At 34.1% G+C, this 23,973-nt stretch overlaps 2 protein-coding genes across 5 annotated transcripts; both read right to left on the reverse strand.

Annotated features, from left to right (window-relative positions):
- Nucleotides 1-16,219, reverse strand: LOC117117903 (methylcrotonoyl-CoA carboxylase subunit alpha, mitochondrial-like). 3 transcript variants are annotated; one of them, XM_033262382.1, is made up of 19 exons: nt 16,128-16,219; nt 15,407-15,469; nt 15,035-15,087; nt 14,304-14,446; nt 13,344-13,439; nt 12,810-12,931; nt 11,916-12,063; nt 10,970-11,091; nt 10,468-10,579; nt 9,628-9,709; nt 8,162-8,289; nt 6,435-6,618; nt 5,860-5,969; nt 5,416-5,632; nt 4,051-4,187; nt 3,546-3,683; nt 2,746-2,919; nt 664-768; nt 1-618 (listed from the first exon to the last, which is right to left on the reverse strand). In XM_033262382.1, exons 2-19 carry the CDS (start codon nt 15,442-15,444, stop codon nt 613-615), a joined length of 2,115 nt encoding a protein of 704 aa, XP_033118273.1. In that variant the 5' UTR covers nt 15,445-15,469; nt 16,128-16,219; the 3' UTR covers nt 1-612. The 3 variants fall into 3 exon arrangements, with proteins under 3 accessions (XP_033118273.1, XP_033118271.1, XP_033118270.1); XM_033262380.1 differs by lacking the exon at nt 1-618 and having other exon boundaries at nt 626-768; nt 14,304-14,451; nt 15,040-15,087; XM_033262379.1 differs by lacking the exon at nt 1-618 and having other exon boundaries at nt 626-768.
- Nucleotides 16,220-18,263: 2,044 nt separating this feature from the next.
- Nucleotides 18,264-22,549, reverse strand: LOC117117916 (60S ribosomal protein L7-like). Of its 2 annotated transcripts, none has more exons than XM_033262397.1 (5): nt 22,518-22,549; nt 21,218-21,481; nt 20,010-20,147; nt 19,799-19,908; nt 18,264-18,712 (listed from the first exon to the last, which is right to left on the reverse strand). In XM_033262397.1, the coding sequence occupies exons 1-5, from the start codon at nt 22,526-22,528 to the stop codon at nt 18,504-18,506; spliced, it is 732 nt and encodes a 243-aa protein (XP_033118288.1). In that variant the 5' UTR covers nt 22,529-22,549; the 3' UTR covers nt 18,264-18,503. The 2 variants fall into 2 exon arrangements, with proteins under 2 accessions (XP_033118288.1, XP_033118287.1); XM_033262396.1 differs by lacking the exon at nt 22,518-22,549 and adding an exon at nt 22,209-22,273.
- Between the last annotated feature and the right edge of the window lie 1,424 nt (nt 22,550-23,973).

Below are 23,973 nucleotides of genomic sequence, written 5' to 3' on the forward strand. Positions count from 1 at the left end.
TTATTTTATAGAATGGTGTTTAATGAGTAAATATAATGTACTACATCACACTTCTTTTTAAAACATTGTAATCCAATACTTCATTAGTGATTATAAAACATGCCTTTGAGACTAAACATATTGTTTTGCTAAAGTAATGCCGAACAGCAAATAAGTTATACTAATAATTAAGAGAAAGAATCTTTATTATCTTCTTATAATTATAAGAGTAAAAGTGAAAGAAACATTTCGATGAATATACTGTATATATATTTAAAAAAAATAAATTATGAAATAAATTATGCACATTATTATATTTATAAGCATAGGCAATAGGCAATAGGAGGAGACTTGATTCATTGAATTAGCCTAACACCTTGAAGAGCCTTAGTGTTGTCCCAATGAGGGATTCTACTTTATTTATATAGTAAATAAAGTGCTAAAAATAAAGATGACTGTTTTCAATAAAATGCATTTTCTTTGCAGAAGGATCTTAATATGTTAATATGCTAATTTCAAATGTAGCTCTGGATTCGAGAATTGCTAATTCTGCATTTCAGTATTACATCATTCAGTACACCTAGAGACAATAAGAATAGCCACTGATCAACTTTCTTTGTCTGCAAAAGAATATTAGGTACTAAATATTAGGTACTAGGTATTAGGTACTAGGTATTAGGTTCTCTGTTCTTCTTCGTAGACAATAAGAGCTGCATTTTTCTGAATATTGTCACCTTTAGCAACCAACACATTCTTGATTATTCCTTTCCTTGGTGCTTTGATGATATACTGTTAAAAACAAGCAATCAACATTTTCAAAAACAATAAAAAGTATATTTTATATATATTTTAAAGTTATACCATCATTGTCATCATCATCTTCATCATCATAAACACTGTTATCATCATTATCCTCATAAATAGGCCTAAAAAATGTGTTGCTGGAGTCATATTGACTCAAATCTTGGAAAATTTAGGGTCAAATTTTTGCCATTACCATTCAGAAGTGGATTGAGGGAGGTAATTTGTAAGTGGGGGAGGGCATGTGGCACCATAAACAAAATACAAAATGGCATACAAATACTAAATGCTACAATACTTTGTATCTGAAGATAAATCATACTACTATTGGATACTTATTTAATTTTATAAAATTATATTACATTTAGGCCTAAATGAAATTGGTCCTTCCTTAATAAAAAAAATTCTGGATCCACTCCTGTCATTTACCAATCATCGGGCACGTAGTGAGTGTTGGTTAAGCCAAGCACGTACTGCGTCGTTCAACAGGTGTAAAGCCAATGTATCAACCGCCCAGGGAGTTCACTTGCATACCAACCAAACAGGGGGGAGCCGCAGCCACTTCAAGGCATGAGACACTTGCGCTACCTATTTTACTGAAAATTCTTATGGACTTGAACTACCATTTAACAAAATAGCACTGTGCTCTAATAGGCAACAGGAAAAAGGCCACTCAATAGTGCCAGAGAGGGCGCAATATTGACTGGTTCCCGATGGCAAAAAGTGTTCCATCCAGTCGCGATCTCATGGCAGTACCAAAGGTAGGCTTAGCAAGGGGCTTAACAGCTTAGCACCCAGTCTAGCTTGAAATTCCTGGTAACATCATGCGGAAAATTGTGGCACTTTGGCACAGGATAGGCCTGGGAGTTTAACTACCAATTTCACCCTGGTTATTTCCCATACTTATGCTACAAAGTCCTCGCAAGTATAACCCATAAAAGCTGCAACTCCCCCATGTTTCCCACACTTGTGCTACAAAGTCCTCGCAAATATACCCCATAAATGCTAGCCGGGATCAACCTCCACTCCTTGTGACTGACGATCATGTACAATTCTCACTGCTTGGCAATATAAATCAAATCATCGGCTTAGTCAGCAAGCCAGCCGGCCGTCTTTTGTACAATTATTTAGGACGGCCACTTTTACCGTGACGGCTTGGATGGCTTGGCCTAATCAAGTCTGGTCTATCTTTAGCAAATACTTTATATCTTTCAAATCCATGTGGCCCCGAGTTGGCGTGGCGTGCACATCGGCTCAGGGCCACGCCCATTAGCTTTAATTTTGGACGGCCTATTTCGTTTTTCAGGCTAAACCCCTGATTCAAATTGAAATTTATGTAATTAAAATAATTGTTTTATAAAATTAATTTTTTCTTAATCTTAATGGGCATTTTGCAATAAAATATATTTTCTCAATGATGTGGGTGTTTTTCTAGCATTAAAGAAATTTCGCAACTTTACGAAAACGGTAACGAATACGTCATTATCATTATCATTATCGTCATTCTTGCCTAAACATTCTTGACAATTATTCTGTATGAGCTGAATATGATTCTTGATTCATGGAAAAGGCATGATTCGTCTACGTTGTGACAAATATGCTACTGTAGGGGAAAGGTTGTCTAAAAACTTGATGAAGTAACCGTATTTGTTATCGTTTTCGTAAGCTTCTGAAAACTTCCTACTGTTATCTAAATAACGTCATGTATTTTAATTCATTTTTCAGTACTGTTTACTTATTTTATCTAATCATTTATGCTGTTTTAAATTATGGCAATAAAGTTGAAATTGAACGCATTCATTTTTTTTGGCCTTATTAACACCATCATGTTCATTTCCTTTGTCTTCAATATCATCATCATGGTTTAGGATATGACGTATGGCCAAGTAGGGAGTTGGATATGTGGGCTATATATAACAAAACAATAAATAAATAATAGATTTAGCTTTGATAAATATTACAAACCTCCATTTTCATAGATTCCAAAGCTAGTAGAGGGTCACCTTTCTCGACAACGGCACCTGGTTGTATATACACATGAGTGATGTCACCTTGCATGGGTGCACGGTCACCCATTGACCCTGAAGATGCATCGTCAAGATACTCTGGAATCGGTAAACCAACTTCAATTCCTCCAGCCTAAAGAAATTATAATTGTCATCTTTAAAATCTGTACAATACCAAGAGCTAAAATTAGAATTATTTAAAATATAAAACACTTATATGTTTTTTGCAAACTTTGAATGAGAGGGCAGCATTCAATAAATGTAAGGTTCTATGTGAATAGCAGCTAATCTACATTAGTCTAAGTCAGCAATGGTTCTAATCAGCCTAGTTACAACTGTTTTCCTTCAATGGTTAAATTCAGCAAAAATCTAACCGGCAATTGACCAGGCTTTAGAAACATTCTTATGTTTGTAATCTAGATGAAGAATGTCCCTTCTAGTTTTTGATAGGTCTTGAACAGAAATCCCTTAATTTCTTTCGAGCTTGTAGAATTGATTGTCATGCATTTGGGAAGAAGATAAAATTAATAGAAAGGGGATCAAATTTAAATGAAGCAGAGAAAACAGGAGGCATATAGATTACCTTTAATGGGGAGGCAGGATTTCAAGGAATAAACTTTATTGGGATAAAATAAAGGATTTACAGGAATCAACATTAATGATGGGAAGCAGAACCTGATAAATAAAAAATCAACTTTACTGCGAAAAAGCGATTCACATGAGCCAACTTTAGAAAAAAATAAAATATATATGTATTACCTGTGCGAAGACGTGAATTGCATTATTATAGAGGGCGACCTTTACAGCCTTTTTCTGACTATTGATACTGTGTTCCATAATGCTGACACGCCCCTTTTTCTCCAGTCTGCCAAACACTTCAAATGATTGGTCATCAATCTAATTGGTAGATTCCAGGGTAAATTATTATCTACATGCAGACCACATGACATAGTGAAGGGAGAGGATCAACCAATTATTGCTTTATTCATTTTCCAGAGAGTTGAATCAGTGTATATTAAATTTTACGATTTTCTTTGGTATTAGCTACCATGTAGACATTACCAATTCTGTAATGTTATTATATTTGTTCTTTTAGTATTTGCACTTATAGTTTGAAAGGTGCTTTTTTTTTTTTTTACTTTGGTGGGTTTCCTGAGTGTTTCAAATTGTTTTAAATAAGATGAATGAATCAATATAAGACATCTGATATATTTTACCTTGTCATCATTCATTTATATTAGTACATTTACTTGAGAAAAATTACCTTTATTTGATAGTGTCCATTTTGTTTGTATGTTACATGAATTATTACTTGGTCTTCCCCGTCATTCAAATAAATTTGACGATGTAGATGCTCATTAATACGCACACCATTACCCAATCCAAATGGAGAAAATGGGTCTAAAATGAAAGGTAATTTAAAATTAAATAATTAATAAATAGAAAACAGGTAGCATTTTAAATACTAATACTACTAATAAATCAATGGAAAAAAATCTCTCATAAAATGCACTTATTAAACTGAAGAAAATAAACAGGTGACCTTCTGTGATAGTTCCAATAACATGCTAACTGAACTAAACCATCTTAATTAGTACTAGAAAATTATGTATATTTTCTACATATTAGTAGACTATCTATATGTAAAAAAGATTAAATAACCCTAAATTGTCATATTTTTTAAGGCTCCGCCCCTGGACCACTTTTGAAACATTTAAATTGACACCGACCATGCCCGCTTTGCTCTCGTCAGAGTCCTTGCCCCCACCACAAATTTGTACCTTCCCCTTCACTTGCCCCCTCCATGAATCATGTTTATACAAACCAAACCACTGCTAATAAGAACAAGTAAAAAGAAAGAGTGTTTCATCAACATTTTTTGTGAAACCACGTACCTTGTCAATTTGATTCATATTAAATATTTTATATATTACAATATTTATCATCTCTAAATATTTCATATTTTAATGTATCCACTATTAGACTGACCACTACACATGCACAAAATCCTACCACCACTTAGCCATGGTAACACCAATTATGTGCAGTTAAATGCAGATAACAATACAATCTGGCCATGGTAAAGTCACACATTGTCTTGGTCAAAATTATTCTAATGAGAACATGACTTAAGATGCAATGTTGAGAGGAAAACAATCTTGGCTGCAAGATTCCAAATTAGACAAATTTGCAGGTGCAGGAATTCTGAGAAATACATGCCTTCCAGGTCGTGCACACATACCTTTCAAACTGACCTAAGCTGGCAGTGTGTATGCGTGGAGCAATTGTGAGTATGTGTCCTTTGATCTTATCCGACAGTACTTTATACGACGACATATTCACAGTGTTAGTGCAGCTAGTTGGTACATCATGTTACCATTATATTTTAAGTGTGAAGATGAAGAATGTGAAGTAAGAGGAGAGCTACAAAGGCCACAAATAGCATGCTGTACATGTATTTTATAATAGGCAATACATTTAGGCAGGATATTCTGTCCACAAGAGCGAGAGCATGATACAGACCCCGAATATGTGAGACTTGGTAAGCCTGCAATAAAGCAGGCACAGACAAATCCCTAACTAGCATTCACTATTAAAATCCATTATTTTTCTTAAGCTTTAAGTATACCTGCTTGTATCGTTGAGAGTTTAATAGCCTCCTGTTGTTCATTGAGTAATAAGGCTAATGCAGCCTGGCATAATACTTCATTTGATGCTTTCTTCAAAGATGGAAACAGTGATTCTTTATGCTGGTTAATGAATTCAGTATGGACATCACCTGCCCGAAATCCTTCATGATTTGCAAGTGTTGATAAAAAATTTATATTTGTTTTCACACCTATAACCTGAATACGAAAACATTACAATTAATTTTAAAATCATGTTGATGGTTGTGATGGTGCTGCTAATTGATATTTGTTTTCACACCTATAACCTGTATACAAAAAAACAAACATTAAAATCAATTATTTTTACAATGATTAATCTTAAGATGTGCTGCCAATGTTACAGTAGGATGATGGTTGTTCTGCAACTGATGCTGATGTTGATAATAATGAGGATGAAAACTTACATGATACTCTTCTAAATGTCTTTGTAATTTATCCAGTGCACTCTGCCGGTCTTGGGACCAAACAACTAATTTCGCAATCATAGGATCATAAAATGTGCTGACCTCATCCCCTGGAAATCATGACAAACAATGTCTTAAAATGTAGTTTATCAAGTTAGTTAAGTTAATAAATTAGTCACTACATGTATTAGAAGTTTATTTAATAAGATGACAAATGAGCAGATAAAAAACCATGACCAAATTTCCATTAGGATTTTAGCTAAAAGGACAAGATGACAACTGAATAAAGATGGATAATGTGTCTTGCCCAAGGACAGAAGCAGTGTGAATATACTTAATAATTAGTTTCACTTAATTGTGGTCGACTTCTTGTTGAATGGACAATATTAAAGTATGCATTATTTTGCAGACTCTGCGTGCCATTACAGCTTCATGGTTCCAACGATGCAAACACCAATCGATACAAATATTGGGACAGACATTCCAAAATGACTGAAAATCTGAATTGAAGCATGATAAAGTAATTGATACTAAGGATTCATGTCAGAATATAAGGTAGGCCTATAGGCACTTACCTTCTCTAACACCTGTCTCAATCCTAGTCTCTTCATCAGCCACTGGCGTTGCAAGATGCCACAATGGACCAGCGCCTGGCAAGAAATTGTTTGTTGGGTCCTCAGCATAGATTCTGGCTTCAAACGCATGACCTTTCAACTTGATATCTTGTTGGCTCAAAGGAAGTTTGGCTCCAGCAGCAACCTGTTAAAGAAATACTATTTTATTATTTACTAGCTAAATTTTTTATCATTTATTCAACATCAGAAAACAAATTCTACATGTTTATGGTTTTACAAAATGACAATAAAATAATCTTTAAATGTGATTTCAACTGATTATACATAGCCTGCGTTCATGATGAGTATGAACTCAGCGAGTTGCCTGCTGCCCTACAACCAACCCTTGTTCATGCTTTGTAAATTCAGTGGGTAGTTAGAAGGTTACTCGCTAATGATGTTTTATGTCCAACACTGGTTGTGTGGGCCTGGATGCTGGCCTATCACCAAAAATCTCATCCATTTCTGCAAAATACGGCCAGTCTGTGGGCCTGTTCCCTGACTTGTTGTTTTCATCCTTAGCCTGGTTGTATTGTTTTTTTAAGTTTTTGCACTTATTGATTATTTGGGCTCTATTAAAGCCAAAGCCCAGCTCTTTCATCTTAGTAATTATCAGCCCGTAGGTTTGTGCGTTCCTCCTTGTCCCATCAAAACTTTCTTGTGTCTGGGCAGACCCCCACACACTTATCAGGGCGAAAGTTGCCTCTTCCGTCCATGCGTTTTTTTCTATTTATTTTCAGGGAAATTAATAGGGAAGTCCGGAGTAAAGTTAAGTAAAAATATAATTTTGCGGCGTAGGAGCAATGCACGTGTTGACTCTTTGGAGAATTGAGAGAAAAGGGATAGGAATAATGCTTGGGAGGACTCTTATCGCACTCGCAGCATGAGGTAGCCCTATTTTGGACATCCCTCGTTAGTAGGCCTAGGCGTGTAAAAGTCATTAATGTCATCACCGAGATCACGAGGATTCGCCTCGGGCAACTTTTAACTGGCAAGTTTGGTGGGTTGGCTAACTTGCTCTTCTGCCAGATGTTTTTTCAATTACCCCCGTTCATACTACCTTCGAATTATATTCCCGCAAACATTCAACGGGTAATAACATAAGCATGAATGGGCACATACTGTACATAGAACCTAAGTATATAACAGCCTACCCCCTGGACCACAGGTGGGCAAAGTGTGGCCTGACAGTGATTTTTTTTGTGGCCTGTAAAAATGAATTAAAACCCTATGTGTGCAGCCTGCCTGCCAACCATCTTCGACTAGAAAAGGCCTAGCTTTTGCGGACTGACACCAAACATCTGTAAAAAGTAATATTAAAACTGAGCATAAAGTGGTATCAAAGCAGTGCATGAAGGTTTTTGGAAACACATTAGAAATATCAAAATTTGGGTGCAGCCCTCAGTGATAAATCAAAAATTCAGTTTGGCCCTCTTACCCATATTTATGCCAACCCCTGCCCTATTCCATCACCCATCAGTGTTTAATTACAAAGTGATTGCATAGAAAAAGAGCATGCAGACTTGTGGGTGTGTGAAGAAACTGGTAGTGGAAGGCTGAGACCATGGACCTATTAATAAATAATGGACCTATTATTAATAGGTCCATGCTCAGATGTATAACAATCTACATGATTTACATAGCTGTTTCAACAGATGACTCAAGTGGATCATGTCACTGTTTCCTACCTGAAGCTGCCACTCCACTAGGTCAGTAGATGTCACCATCTCTGTAACTGGGTGTTCTACTTGTAGTCTCGTATTCATTTCCATAAAATAGAACTTGTGTTTTGCATCCATAATAAATTCAACAGTTCCTTAAGAAATATAATTTCAATATTTTAAGATCTAAAGAAATGTATCAAATAATATAATTTATGTACTAGAAATTGCAAATTGCATGTGAAGTGCTGCGAAGTACAACTGCATATAAATGTTCTTTGAACAAAATTATTTATGCAAGTCAAGTGAAAATAATGAATAATAAAAATATAACAAATAATATGAGACACGACCCATTTTCTATATTAGAACACATCTCATTGAGTAACAAAGTCGTAATTTTTCATTTTTGTCAAAAAGTGACTATAGTGGCGAATTATGGTTTAGGTTTTTTTTTAATAAAGTTTCAAAAATTTCTATGTATGTGGAAAATTTAGTTGATTACCAAATGTTTCTATTTTGAAGACTGCATGGTCTAGGAAGTGTACATTTTTTTATGGGGCAAGTTTCCAAGGGCGGGTTTTCTAGGGGCGAGTTGACTGCCAAAGAGTGTTGCCAAAGTGCGAGCCAGCATGTTATTTGATCACAAGTGCGAGACATCGCAAGTGTCAGCCAGCGAGCCATGACGTCACGACAATAGATACGAGACTTTACTCGAGTTGTGCGAGGTATCGGCTGATATTTTTGGAGTACAATTCAAAAAACAACTATAGGTCTAATAATGAATTATTGTGATGTTAAATAGACAGTGTTAGCTATCAAGGAGCGACGTCGTTTTTATTGGGACCTTCATCCCTTCAAGGCTAGGCCTATACCATCCTAGCTAGTCTAGGCCTAGAGTAGGATAATGCTAGCACGACATGCGGACGTTGGTACGTGTTGGTTAGCCTACAAACGTCGCCTAAAGTAATTGATTTTACCCGGCAGAACGAAAGAAGGAAACTCCGCTTTTAAGTCGTCTTAGGCCCTTGTTTTTTGACAAACAATGACTTTTCAGAGGTCAAATTGCTGTCAAGAATATGAATTGGCTGCTTCGCAGCAAAAACATTCTATATCATATGGTCACCGAAGAGACACAAACTTCAATTATTACCAAAATAATATTTTGATAAAAATGTGTTGTGGACTACTTCACAAAACCAAGATATCAAAATTTTAAATATTTGTTTACATATGTTTAAAGATAAAGCAATAAACAATTCAAATGTTCCAATTTATTTTTCTTTACTAACTTTAATCATGGAGGAAGTATATTAAGATATATTTCCTCCACGCTTAAATTAACCTGTTAATTAGCATGAAAGTTCAAGTCTCTTCGTGAAAACGATAAAAATAAACCCCGCATAGGTTGTTTACAATTACAGTAAAGTTGGTGTATCTTTGTGAATACGCAAATCTGCTTGATTAGTGAGAGGTTTCTAAACGCTACTTACCAGCTCCAACATAGTTCACGGCCTTAGCTGCTCGGACTGCAGCCTCTCCGATCTCACGGCGAACTTCCTCTGGTAGATCAGGCTTAAAAAATCAAACAGTAATCAACAAAATGTCAGTACAAAAAGTGTGAAACACGCTTGAACTTACCATAGAGAGATAATAAGTACCTCCATGGTCTTATACAAAATGTATTTGTAAAATACATTAAACAGTTGTGTCAAGAAAAAAAATTGTCTGTCTAAGCTTAATCATGAAAGAATGCTGCTCCTCCTCGACTGAAACATGTTATAATTTTGGCTTTACTAGTTGATTTATAGTATATGTCACAATTTCATTCATGTTAATATTTTGACATTCATATATTTGTTTTAATTGCTAGGAGTTAATGGCTGGACTTTTTTCTAATGTTTTATGCTTTGTGGTTTTATGATTATGTAATGATTTAATTCTATTGCTAACTTATCAATTTTTCTTATTTTAATGGCTTTTTATTGTCTTTCTATACCACAATAAATAAATAAATAAAATAAAATTAAAAGTAATTTTTAATATTATTATTTTTTATTTTATTCCTTTAGGCACATGGCCAAGTATTACCAATAGTGACTTAATCACTATGCTATTATAGGTGGCAATCCCTTCACATGACAATCATAAACACATGATACTTTACCTAGGCCTAAACCAAGTCTCATATAAGGCTTAGGGAGTGGAGTTGTTTTGGTCGTGAGAAATCCTTCTACCATGACAGGAATTGAACCTACGACCCTTGAAATGGAAAGCAAGCATCTTAACCACCAAGCTATTCAAAACTCCAATCCAAATAATATTCAACTTACTGCTGGTGCCTCTTCTATTATCTTTTGATGTCTTCTTTGAACACTGCAATCTCTCTCAAACAGATAAACATAATTTCCATGATGGTCACCAAATACTTGGACTTCAACATGCCTGTAGGAATCAATATTGAAACAATTTAATAAAATGTACGTATTATTTTAAACATATTCTAAACCTGATTAAAAAACACAAATTTCCACAAATACATTGTATTTGAGTTTACATTTTGTGTATTTTAATGTACTACAAGTTTTGTAAAATGATATTTCAAATAAGGTACTGTATTTAACAAAATTTAACAATATATGTGATTAATTAAACAAAAATATTTTAATGTAACTTCTAAAAATGTTGTAATACTGCATTAACAAAATCCAATGTGTTCAAAAGATTTTGGTAAATATCAACAATATTTAAATATAGGCTACTAAAAATGTTGTAATTATAATTATTAATGTTATTTAAAATTTCGTATTAAAAACAAATTGAGATAAAGAAAACCTTGGGTTGTCAACAAACTTCTCCACCAGCATAATATCATCATCAAATGACTTGAGTGCCTCTCTACGGGCAGACGCCAAGGCTTCTTCAAAGTCACCAGCACTTTGTACAACACGCATACCCTACAATATTGTGCAATAATTGAAAAATTAGTAAGCAAAATGACATAAACTTAACGTACTACCCACATTTCTTTAATGTATATACAGTACTATATTTTGACAGTTTTACAGAAGTATAGATTGTTCATTCATTAATTTTCATTCAATGTTTATTTCCAAAATGTATCACAGTTAAAAACTAAATTAGAGGGTTTCTTTTCTGCGAGTTGCGAGTTGCGAGTCACAAAATGCGAGTTGCGACCCAACAAACACACAATACATACATATATATATATATATATATATATATATATATATATAATGAATATATATATTGAAATGAAAAAAAAAATTCAATTCAAAAAGATCCATTAAGTAATAAATTATATAAATATAATTGATAAATTGACACCAAAAAACATTAAAAATTGAATTTATAAATAAATAAAGTTAAAAGATAAGATTAAGACAGAATTACCTGTAAAAAGAAATGCAATTTACAGAATTTGATTACAAGAACATTCAACTAACAATACTTTAGAAGATTGTTAATTTAGAATACATGTTCTGTTAAGCTTTCCTTATATTGTATAATCTTGTTCTTTTAATAAATATGCTATAACAACACAATTCTTTTAGAAATATGCTATATTAATGTGGAACAATATTAGGAAATAAAATAATTTAAATGACATTAGGTTAAGCTATGTACATAATATTAAATTAATGGGAAAAATTTGTATGATTTGTCCATATATGGACATAATGTCACATTACATTAAATATATTTGGAAATCACAGGTATCAGTCTCATAAAACATAATAGTGTGTATGTGTATGCATACCTTACCACCACCACCCCGGACTGCTTTTAACATCACTGGGTAACCAATACTACTGGCTTCTTGCTTTAATCTTTCATCAGATTGATCATCGCCATGGTAGCCCATTATGATTGGCACCCCAGCTGCTGACATAATTGCCTTTGAGGTACTGAATATAAAATTCATTAGTACAGTACATGTTATTAAAGGCATGAACATTTTTGAGAAAGACAGCATTTGCTGGTCTAACAAGTAAATATAATTTGCAAATATATAGTAGAAGATAGAGCTGGCATCAAACCAAGAGGATGACACTATTCAAGGACCAGTAGGGAGGCAATTACATATACCTTAATTTCTCTTTTAAATGATGGATCTACGCAATTAATTGCAGCAGATCGAAACCAGGTGGAGAAGAATAGGAGTATATTGAAGATGCAGGCTGACTGGAGGTCAATGAACCTTTAGGCATTAAGCCATTTCTTAGTCTCATCTGCACATGCAGATACCAAGTTCAATCGACATAAAAAAAACATTCACACAACACATAGGTTTATGTCGTTTGACTTTGGATACAGGCATGTGCATTTCAAACAACAATTGCTGAAGACACGAAACTTAGAATTGATGACTTCAATTCCCACAATTATTTTGGAGAACAATTATAAATTCCGACAACTCTGATAGCAGATCACATTATCAAGGTTCCAACATAAATTTATATTTTTTAACTTAAATGTAAACAAATAAACATTTATATTGCTATGCCTGTGCATTAATACTCAAATTGGATCATTTTGTAAAACATATCAAACCACTGAATAAATTTGCAAAATAAATTGTGAAATATAGCACAATATAAGAAATAATGATTATATTACAGCACATATTCATTTTGAGAATTGTAAAACAAACCTTTTGATTCCCATGTCTGTGATAGCAGATGATGGAGGGCCAACAAAAATGATGTTCTCCTTTTCACAAAGATCAGCAAACTCTGCATTCTCAGACAAAAATCCATATCCTGGATGAATAGCCTGTTAAAAAAACCAAACAAGCACTATTTATAAAGAAATGTATTTTCATTGCAAATTACACTCTGCATGAGCTTTGTTCTTTCCATGCTGAGGAGTGGGTGGAGACAAGTGATCTCACTAATAACTCCATGGTAGTAATTTTATTGGTTCAACCGTAATTGTCAGCATCATCTTTATTACCATCATTATCATCATTATTGCCAACATGACTATCATCATACATCATCATCTTCACCATTTCTTTTCATAGTATTACATAACAATGATAACCTCAGTAGTTAATGTGCGTTTTTGTCATGGATATTGGCATTATACAAATCCTTGTTGATTCATTGATCATCATTATCAGCATCACCATCATCAGAATTGTCGTCATCGTCATTACGATCAGTAATAGTCCTCAATTCATTACCTGTGCTTTAAACATTTTTGCAACATCTATAATCTTTTGCTTATTGAGGTAGCTTAACTGTGATGCTGCTGGCCCAATGTTATATGATTCATCAGCCTATAAAAATGAATTGAATAATAAAAAGGAATTAAAAAACAAAACATACTCATCACATTTGCCTAATCAACCTGAAGATTGGCTTGGGGTGCAAACTATTTTTTGTAATTGAATATTATGCAGTCCTACAATAAAGCTTCAATTCTCCTCATCTTCCTCACCGGGGACAGCATTTATTTTTTCTTTCTTTAATAAGTGATAGCACTTTCAGTGACGCAGCACTGGTTTCATAATTAGATCACATGAACAAAAATATATACATATATTGTTTATTTATATTATAAGAAATGAAAATCAGAAATTAAAATCAAATGAACAAATAAAAATCAAATAAATAAAAAAATCAAATGAACAGAAAATTAAAAGGAAAAACCTGAAAAATACAAAGAAAAGAACTGATTTAATTTGCTAAAGGCAAGAGAACATTACTTTGCAATGGAAATGAATAAAAATATTACAAGGTTTTGATTAAGTTTACAAATGTAGCCAGTTAAACATCATTAAATGTTGATCTATTTTTGTTTTGAAGCTTGTTCCATATCTTAGTTGCACAGTATAAAAATGTTTTCTTATATGGTGGGGCTTGGAACCAATCTGGTTCAATTGAGTATAAAGCAGGTCTGTAATATAAAGCTTTGTGTCAAATACTTGTTATATTATAGTTTTATAACATAAAGCATTAATGCATGTTTCCATAATCTGGGATGAAGTGGTGGTGGGGTGGGGAAGTCAGTGATGAACGATGGGTGGTTGATGCCATGGACTCCAGAAGCAAAGATCTTTTGATATTTAATATACCAGTATTTAGTTAAATAATATTAAATGCTTGTTCCGACAATTATAATAATGTGCAATTACTCTTACCATGGTAGTATGCAATGAGTTTTTATCAGCATCACTATACACAGCGACAGTTTTTATTCCCAGTTTGCGTGCCGTACGGATCACACGGCAAGCAATTTCTCCACGATTTGCAATTAGTAATTTATTGATAACATTCACCTTGCCTGTAAATAGAGCAGAAATTTGTTTTTTTCTATTCTAATCTTTAAAAAACTATTTAAACTAGTTTTTACTAGTTTGCTCTGAACTTTAGGTCATAGTCTATAGCTATTTTGACCTAATACTTTTCCTTGCACAATCATTTACATATTTATCGATAAAAGTTTATATTTCCCCCTCTTCCTAGATGATTTAAAGAAATTATACTAAATGAGAAAAGTAAAACACCATCAGTATGGTAATATTTCACCTGAATGCTAATATTCCAAGGGAATGGAATATCTCAGATATACAGTAATATTACACCAGTATGGCAATACTTACCTAATTGGTAATATCCCACTGGTATGGAATATCCCACATGTACGCTAGCAAACATTACACCTGCATGGTAATATCACACTTGTACAGCAATATTCCACCTGTACATGGTAATATCGCACCTGTACAGAAATATTCCACCAGTATAACAATATTAAACCTGCATGGTAATATCACACCTGTACAGCAATATTGCACCAGTATGGTAATCTCCCACCTGTACAGCAATATTCCACATGTATGGTAATATTCCACCAGTACAAATGCCTTACCTGTATGGCAACATCTGGCAGATATCCTGTGCCTTGTCAGATCTTTTAAATGTCTATGAAGATAATTTTTAGTCATAAAAATACATAAAATAAAAATCAATACCTGACTGTCCTGACATAGCATAGTTTATGATGTAGTGACAAAAATTAAATTATATTATTGTACAAAAGTTACTACTTTTTCATTCTTTCTTTATATCATTTCAAATTATTTTTGTAAAGATCAGTACACATACTATGGTAATATTAATCAGTAGGTTCAATTAGGGTAATAATAATGTATAGGTCTGCAAAAATACTTTACAGCCATTGTTCACCATAAAATTGCATCTATTGAAAAGGAATATAAAAAAAGTGATGAATTAAACATACTTGATTAAGATATCCCTTGCAGCATGCTGAGCAGCCATTGTGTTCTACGTCTTCAATTTTTCCCTAAAAAAAAAAGTAAAGTATGAAAGGTATAAACTTAGGAGCATGACTGTTAATTATCTGGCATGTGCATAGGAGTTTTAGAGAAGACTAGGCTACTTTAATCAATGTTCATCATATACGTACAGTAGCAAGTAAAGTAACAAAACGACAGTCTTTTATTAATAATTAGATGTTTACTGTTTGGCTGCTGACAAAACTGATGCAAGGCCTCGGAGGGATGAGGCTACCTACCAAGCCTAGGCCCTAGTCATTCCTCATACTAGGCTAGCCTAGCCTACTATGAAAAGGGGCTAAAAAAAAAGGTTATTTTTACAAATTAATCTCTGTACATGTTCTAACTAAAAGCAGTTTGGTAGGATGTAGCACTTCCACCGCCCATGCCCTGGTCGGACCTACACTCACTGACTACAGAGGTCAGCTGGGCTAGCCTACTCCTCATCATAGAGATAGGCCGAGCCTCTCTAATCCTAGATAGCTGGCTAGGTCTTGGCCAAGGCCTAACCTGGGGCTGGAACCAGGCCTAGGCCCTAGTCTCATGTTTTCCTTTACAATAGGCCCAGATCATATAATCTTACATGATATGGGATATAAAATTAATTAGTCGTTATTGCACTTATGTTAATTCTAAATTCCTAGGTCTTACAACTACAACACTAACCTTGTGTACCGTATAATCTCTCGTGTAATGTTTGGAAATAAAAAATACAGGTACCTCGAGTAGAGCGGATAATTATTACTTCGAGCAGATGGTCCCTGCAAACCAACGTAGGACGAGCGAATGATAATTCGAGAGAAACTGACAGAGGGGGCGAGAAAGAACAATCATTTTTTCTTTATCAGTGGCGTAAACAGGTGGGGGAAGACTATCCCCCTACTCTGACGGTTTTTACCGGGCTGGGTAATAGGAGAAAAGAAAGAGGGGAGAGGTAGGGAAAGAGAAAAAAAAAGGGGAAAAGAAAAGGAAAGGTAAGGTAAAAGGAAAAGAAGGGAAGATAAAAATAAAAGACAAGAATAAAAAGGAAGATATCATAATGACCAGACTCACTTGTACACCCAGCGAAGTACCACTTCTCCACTTCAAAAAGTGTCCATAGCTCTTTGATCTAAGCCGCCAGATATTCTCCGCAGTGGCGTAACCACCGAGGGACAAGGGGAAAATATCCATCTGTGGAAAATCTTTTCCCACCCCTTGAAGTTGCCATTTTCACCCCCTGAAAGTGCCAAAAAATCTAAAATTTCTTGTTAAAGTATGCCAATTTCCTCTAAAAATTGCACATTTTAGGGAGTTTTGATAATTCCGACGAATTAAAATTAAAAACACGCATTTTTTAGGGTTCTAAGTTATTTAAACACATAATATCCCAAACTCAAAAAAGAAAATTTGAGATAGATCGTTTTACCTAAAAGAAGGGCCTCAATGTGTATTGATAGTGAAAGAATGTTTGTAGTAAATAAAACCATGATGAAAATGCTTATATTTAGTTTCAAACACACGTGTGTGGCCTATATTGTAAATAAGGTAAGCCCTATGTCGTATTGTTTTCTATGGGGAGGGGGGTGGTGGGTGTGATGAATTACTAACCGGGAAAATTATTACCTTGGCCCCCCTCCCCCGAACCAAAACCCCTGTTACGCACCTGACGTTTATTCTGACTTTTGTTTTGTGGTTTTAACGTTTTTACTACGGCTTCATTTAGGAAGTTTCTTGGCCAGTTGTTTATACTTCTTGTAGATTTTGAGGCTGGTGCAATATGGGGTGCTAGAACTTTGTACAGTATCTGCAAATGCGCTTTCAATAGTAGAAGATATGGGATATGAAATAATGTATACTCAAAAGTAAAGATTTAGCTCACATCAAACGAGTGGAAACACGAATATTAATGCTATATTTTTTTGGGTTTTTTTTCTTAATGTTTTTTATTTTCAAATTTCAAACAAACCACGAAGTCAAACAGAATTCGAAAACGTACACCGACACACAAAAAGGGCAAGTAACGAAAAAAGAAACAATAAACAAACAGCATCATGCCATTCTGTCTTGTAGACGCTATAAACAGAAAAGGTATGAAATGTAATTTCATCTGCCTGGAAGTTGGAATTACGGGGCTACGAATTTCCCTAGAGTTTTGCATTATTTTTTAAAATATTATTTGGTTGAATGTAATGGATACTTTCTGCTGTTATAGTACATAGGCACGTTTTGTTAGTTTGGCATTTCACGATTTTATTTATTACAGTATTAAAATTATACAGTATACTACTGTATTTTAATGTTTTACTGTACTTTTAATTTACAGCAGGTTCAACTATATTCAGTATCATCATCACCACCTGTTCTGGTCACTGCTGGTCGATGACCTCTAACACCTCCTTGAGCATTTCTTTAGAGCTAAACTCTTTCATTTCCAATTCTTGTAATTGATCCTATCGATTCCTCAGTGTTGCTTTTTTTTTTGTTAGTCATATGGGTATCAAACTGTAGTTCCACCGAAGAGCTTAAATATCCCTTTTTCATCGTCACCATCATCACCTCCAACAACACCACCATTGTTGTTATCATGACCAAGATCATCCAACAACACCACCATTGTTGTTATCATGACCAAGATCATCTAAACCATCACCCATCACCCACCCCCCTCCCCCCGCCACCAATACTTTTGTCTCAAAATATCTCATACTGTGCTACCTTAATCCAACTGCAGTTATTTCATTTATGAAATAGTAAGGTAGAAATAAATATTGCAATCATGTGACAATCAAAAGTAATATATAAACTCCAAGGCATTACCGGTACATAATTTTTTTTTGTTTATTTATTGTGATGTAAAAAGTCGTTGCAGACAAAAGACTTTCAGATTTGTATTTGCTTGACCTCAAAAAAGCCACTTTACAATAAGCTTTAGGATATGTGAAATTTCCACATACCAGTAGTTTCATCGGTTTGTTAATCCGATCCAAGTGATAATATAATAAACTATAAACACAAGATCTTAATGGTAGTGAAGGTCTGTTTATATTTGTGTTTCATCTTCTAGTTCATCTGGCCAACAAAGGCATTGATTTTATCCTCCCTGTTGCCATAATCACCACCTTCAACAAAGTGATTTCCTTTCTTCTTGTATCCACCTCGTGGGGAGCTGAGTTGGAATGGCCAGAGGAAATTATTGGCTTGTTTGAAGTTTGGACCAACGGTGAAGATCTCATGAATAAGGTCCTCTACACAGATGATTCCCAAATGGCCTGAAACAAACAATACATAATAAGGATGATAATAATCACAATACTGTACTAAGATGTAGATAATACTGTACCCTTTAGGTTAACTTCAGTGCATCTAGGCATCTTATAGGACATATAATAATGAAACATATTCATTTCAGAAGACCTACTGAAGGTGCTTTTTCTCCTGGTCATTGCAAAGACAACCATAAAACTGTAATATGTTTGGTCTAGGAACCATGCCAAAACTCTACACATCTTTTGACCTTTGTTCATTAGAGCACAATACAAATTTACAAAATTACAGTTAAACTTGCCTAAGTCGACTTTGTCCAACTCAAATAATTTCTATGTTGGAACTTATTTTACATGCCAAATTGTCGTGTCTTCCATTAAGAATCTGTAAATCAAACTTTATCGAACAATTTTTCAATGGCATTTTGGATTCAACTGTACTCTCAATGTCATGGCTAAAAAGATGAATTTCCAGATTCCTTTGAAATCTGGAGACAAAAACTGACAATTTGATTTTGTTTTTTTATTTCATTTATTTATTCAGACAAGTGTCCTGGTGCCCCAAAAGCATCAAAATCACCATAACAAAAGTCTGGAGCCCTAGAAAACTAAACTTAACTACATTAATAGTGAGTATATAAAATAAAAATAAAAATTATAAAAAAATACACAGATTTTGGTAACAATTCAATAATTGATAAAATTTCATAAAACAACCATAAAACATTTTATGCGTCGAAAAAAAATTGTTTAACTTGCCTTAAGAAAACCGAGAGAGAACAAAGGACTGCAGAATCGTAATAGGGAGCAAGTATCTACTACTAAGCTACAGATATTCTTTGTTATTTTTTCAATTTACCAGCTACAATAAATTCATTGTATACAGCTAGTGGTTATGATGCTTGCTATTTATATCCTTACACAGCAGGATTTTACCTCATGACTTTAACCAACTCCTCCTCAAGCCTTAATATGTAAAATCTACTGTTCTCTTTTTTAAGAACAGTACACTTATACTGAACGATTTACCCAGTATAAACAAGATATTATATATAGATACTACATTAGCAGACAAATCCAGCCTTGGCCTACCTAGTGTTCCTTCAATAACAGAGTTGTCAGTGATAGCAACACGTCTCCTATCAACTTTTCCATACCCACGTTTGTAGATCAATTCACGTACTGTTTTCAAATTTGGATATCTATTGCAAAAATAAAACAAAAATTGTGGACATTTAGTTAAAGAGATCAACAATCACATAAAACATGATATTTGAAGAGCCCTTTTCTTGATCCAACTTACCCCCAAGCAATGTATGGGTCAACGAGTCTAAGCATCTGTAGAGTAGCATGGTTGAGGCGGATGAATATACCGTTATGGATCTGTCGTAGACGTAGCAACTGCAAGATCTTCTTCACACGTGGACTCACACCATTAATACTATTGAGCAAACACAAAATACATAAATATAAATAAAATTCCAAAATCATTTTTAAACCAACTTACCTTAACTTATAAACCTTATACACTATACTCATGCGTGATGTTATCTAACCAAGATTATGTCGAGGGTTTACAGCATCTCTGCTATTCTAGGCCTGAAGTGATAAAGTTTGCTTGTGGGTGGTTTTAGAACATGTTTGCGACCGATGAAATATGGATGAAAATAGGATAAAAAATTTTCAAAATGTCTCATCATCACTGTCTTCTTTGTTTTTATCTATTATTATTATTATATAATAACTAAGGTGGGATTATGTACATGTCACTGATTTTACTAGGATTTATTTGTGATTACAGTAACATCTCCCAATTATGTACCCCTCCTTCCAAACAGGGTTCATAAATGAGAAAATTTGTAATTCAGAAAGTTCAAATTTTCAGCATCTCAGTGTGGCGAGGGTAGGCCTAGGCCTATGCTACAAGGTACAGTGCTAGGCAAGCCTAAGCTTTGCCATGGGAGAGAAATTTTGTCACGAAATGACTTGGATTTTACCGTTTTCTGCAACCAAATAATACTTTACAGAAGCCAAAATTACCTGTGCTTACTTGTGAAGTATTCATTTGAAGTTATTTCAAAATGAAAACATGACCATATAATGCCCAAAAAGGGTTATATTTTTCTTTTCATAAAGATCGCGAATCCATACAAATAGCGCCCCCAATGAACAAAAAGTGAGATTTACTGTACAGTATGCCTAAACAAGCATGCACAGCTAAAATATATCTCGGCTGAAAACGATTGATATTTCTTGCTTTAAACTTAGTTTTATATCAATTTAATGGTTTGAATGTTTTCCCCCTTAGCTGATGTAACAGTTTCAATTATTTCTTAAGACTTTAAAATATATATTTTAAAGTGTTTTTGTAGTTTGGTTCGTAAAATCGAGAATTCGTAAATGGGAGGTTCGTAATTGGGAGATGTTACCGTACTGAAAAATTAATAAAGATTATGATTAAGACCCACAGATTCTGAATATAATATTAAGTAAATCCAGAATCTATCTTACCCTCTTATTCTGACAACAAATGCCAACTTTGCTTCTGCTGGTACATAGAAGTTTCCGGCAGATCTTGCCTGACGCTTCATGCGGATCTCATCACGTTCCTTACGACGGTATTCCCGGATGTACTGCTCAGCACGCTTGAAGATCACCTTTCGTTTCTTTTCATTTGACTTCTTGTTCAAGAGTCTTGCTTGTACTTTCCTTGCTTTCTCAGTCAAGTTCTTTTTCCTCTTTTTGAGGAGGGTCTCTGGTACTTGCCGGAGCTTTCTAATTTTACAAAGTAAAAAAAAATACGTTTTAGCATTTAAAATATAATCTAATTTTTACGTGAAACAAAATTTTCCTGCAAATTCTGCAGAAAATTTGGACTAGCCCTAGGTCTCAATATACTAATGCATTCAGCCGTTACAACTCTGAGCACATATTTTCCTAGCGATTTTCTGTGAAATTTATAAAATATAATTTACTCCAAATTTTCAAATTAGCTGTCAGAATTTTTTTTGCCCCAAATGTAAATCTAAACTTTAAGTAGTTGACTAGGTCCTGATTTCATATGCAACATTTTTAGATTGCAAACAGTAATTGTTAACATAAGGATACCATGTCTTACTGGCTATTTTGAATAAAATACTGCTGTATATTTGCATTTTTTTAAATATGAATTATTTTTTGACAAAAGAAAAATCTTTTTTGATTGTTTTTTGTGAATTGGAAATACTACAAGAACTCGAAGCCAAGCACCCAAACGGCAGTAGCAATACGCCCTCGTCGCTGAATTCCTCATCATTGAAAAGGAATCTATCAAAATGTACCCTGTCCAGCACCCAGACTGTATAATATTAGTAAGGCCTGCATCCTCCGTAGTTAGCTACTATACCAATAGGCCTAGGCCTACATAGGCCTAGCCTAAAATAGGAGGACGAGACGTAGCCTAGCTAGCTAACTGCATTCTGAATAGGCCTAGCTAGTTGATTTTGTATAGGCAATAGCTAACATTGTGATATTCAAAACATAAGCGAATTGTGCATAAGCTGTGTATTTCATCAATCAAGGCGAAAACCTGCTCCGTGTTGATATTACTAGGCTTATTCGAGATAGCCAAGTTACGTAGACCTAACTCAAGTTATCAACATCACTGATTATAAAAGTATTTTCATATGGATTTGAATGCCTTATAGGCAGCAAAATAATATCTAATGTTACAATGAATTCACATAAATTTAATTTTTAAATCATAGTTATGCTTAAAATAACTGATTTCATAGATTTAACACGATTATTAAGCAGATGTCACAAAACATACTTATCCGCCATGTTGGTTTTAGAGAAAAGGACCACACAACGAAATATCCTTTGTTATATAGACTAAAGTCTTTTGTAATAGTATTACAATTTAAAAATAACAGTTCAATAAATCATAAATTACTAATTTTAATTATAATTTGAAATAAGAATGTATAAAATATCTGTAAACAATATTTTAATATATTAATTTTTATTAAGATGTTTGTGGTGATTGGCTTAAATTGCGCCCTCTATAAAAATCGAACGCCAACCACCCACCACAAGTGGTGGAGTCTGCTCACTTTGGTCAAATACAGACCAGTTTGGTCTACTATTAGACTAGATCGGAGTTTAATTAATTATATCGTTTATTTTTAACACAATTGAAGTAATTATTCAAAATTCCGACACAAAAGTTGCAGATATACAGAAAATAGAGTACTTTTAGGCCTACATTTAGGTATTGAGTCTTTAGTTTGGTAGTCAGTAAAGTGCCATAGTTGTTCTACTCTATGGAAAATAGCTTTTTAAATTATTTTAGCGAACACCCGTCGAGTCCTCTAGCCTAAATTTAATATTTAATTCTATAATTTATCTATTTAACACTGTGCAATCTCAAGAATAGACCCGAGAAAAGAGTCACGTTTGAGTGTGAACTAAAATGGTTTTATATGGGTAGCTTATAACAAATTAATGTAATGCACCATCAATTCGCTCGATTCACACATACAGAAAATTACGTCGTAATCATATGCCTAATTAAAAGAGCATAGGAAAATCAACTCCCAGCCCATTTATAAAGCTATTTAATTTTTTTTTCTGTTTTAATCCACGTGTGTTCCTTAGATACATAACTCAGTGAAAAAGACGATGAGATGTCAACGACTTGGTAGACTTAGAACACAAATTTTATTCAAAACATGAATATTTCAACCCGTCCTCGGGTCTTCTTCAGCATATATTTCTCACGTCGGGTCGGGCTGCACTGACACTATGTGCTCTACATGAACTAAGTTTTACAGAATATCGTGAGAAATCTGACAGGATTTAAACCCAGGACCCTGGATTTGCACCATCAAGCTATCCAACTCCACTCTGAAAGAAAAACTCAACGTTTTCAATTATAAAATTACCACATATTCGTTTTTAACTTTAATGAGAACATCGAAAACCAATCTTGGGGTAGGGCGGGTCTCACGCTAAGAGTGCATAATATGCTTATAATAAGGAAAAACTAAAAATTCCCAAGCCCAGCTGCACAGTGACATTTGGAAATATTCGTTCGTATAGATTAAGACTCAGTGCGAAACATCCATAACCATGGTCTATAACCAGATGTCTTTTAATGTTTGCTAAATTTATAATTGTTGACAGCCTTAATCTATCTCTTTGGACAAAACAGACAGAGATCTTGTTCAACTTGTAAACAAACTTTTCCCGTGGCTTGCTACTCAGCAGGACCTGTGCAAAACCTC

This window comes from Anneissia japonica, unplaced genomic scaffold (assembly GCF_011630105.1).
Source record: "Anneissia japonica isolate Jap-2015-1 unplaced genomic scaffold, ASM1163010v1 scaffold287896_len759773_cov187, whole genome shotgun sequence".
Classification (NCBI taxonomy): Eukaryota; Metazoa; Echinodermata; class Crinoidea; order Comatulida; family Comatulidae; genus Anneissia; species Anneissia japonica.

Excerpts from the sequence above, each read along its gene's own strand:
- LOC117117903 (XM_033262380.1), bottom strand. The coding sequence starts at position 15,444 with ATGGCTGCTCAGCATGCTGCAAGGGATATCTTAATCAA. Across the intron at positions 8,290-9,627 it reads CGTGAACTATGTTGGAGCTG|GAACTGTTGAATTTATTATG; the intron begins GTAAGTAGCGTT and ends ATATTTCTTAAG. Across the intron at positions 769-2,745 it reads TGGAATCTATGAAAATGGAG|TATATCATCAAAGCACCAAG; the intron begins GTTTGTAATATT and ends TGTTTTTAACAG.
- LOC117117916 (XM_033262396.1), bottom strand. The coding sequence starts at position 22,258 with ATGAAATACACAGCTTATGCACAATTCGCTTATGTTTTGAATATCACA. Across the intron at positions 21,482-22,208 it reads TATGTTTTGAATATCACAAT|AAAGCTCCGGCAAGTACCAG; the intron begins GTTAGCTATTGC and ends TTGTAAAATTAG. Across the intron at positions 18,713-19,798 it reads TGTTATTGAAGGAACACTAG|GCCATTTGGGAATCATCTGT; the intron begins GTAGGCCAAGGC and ends TGTTTGTTTCAG.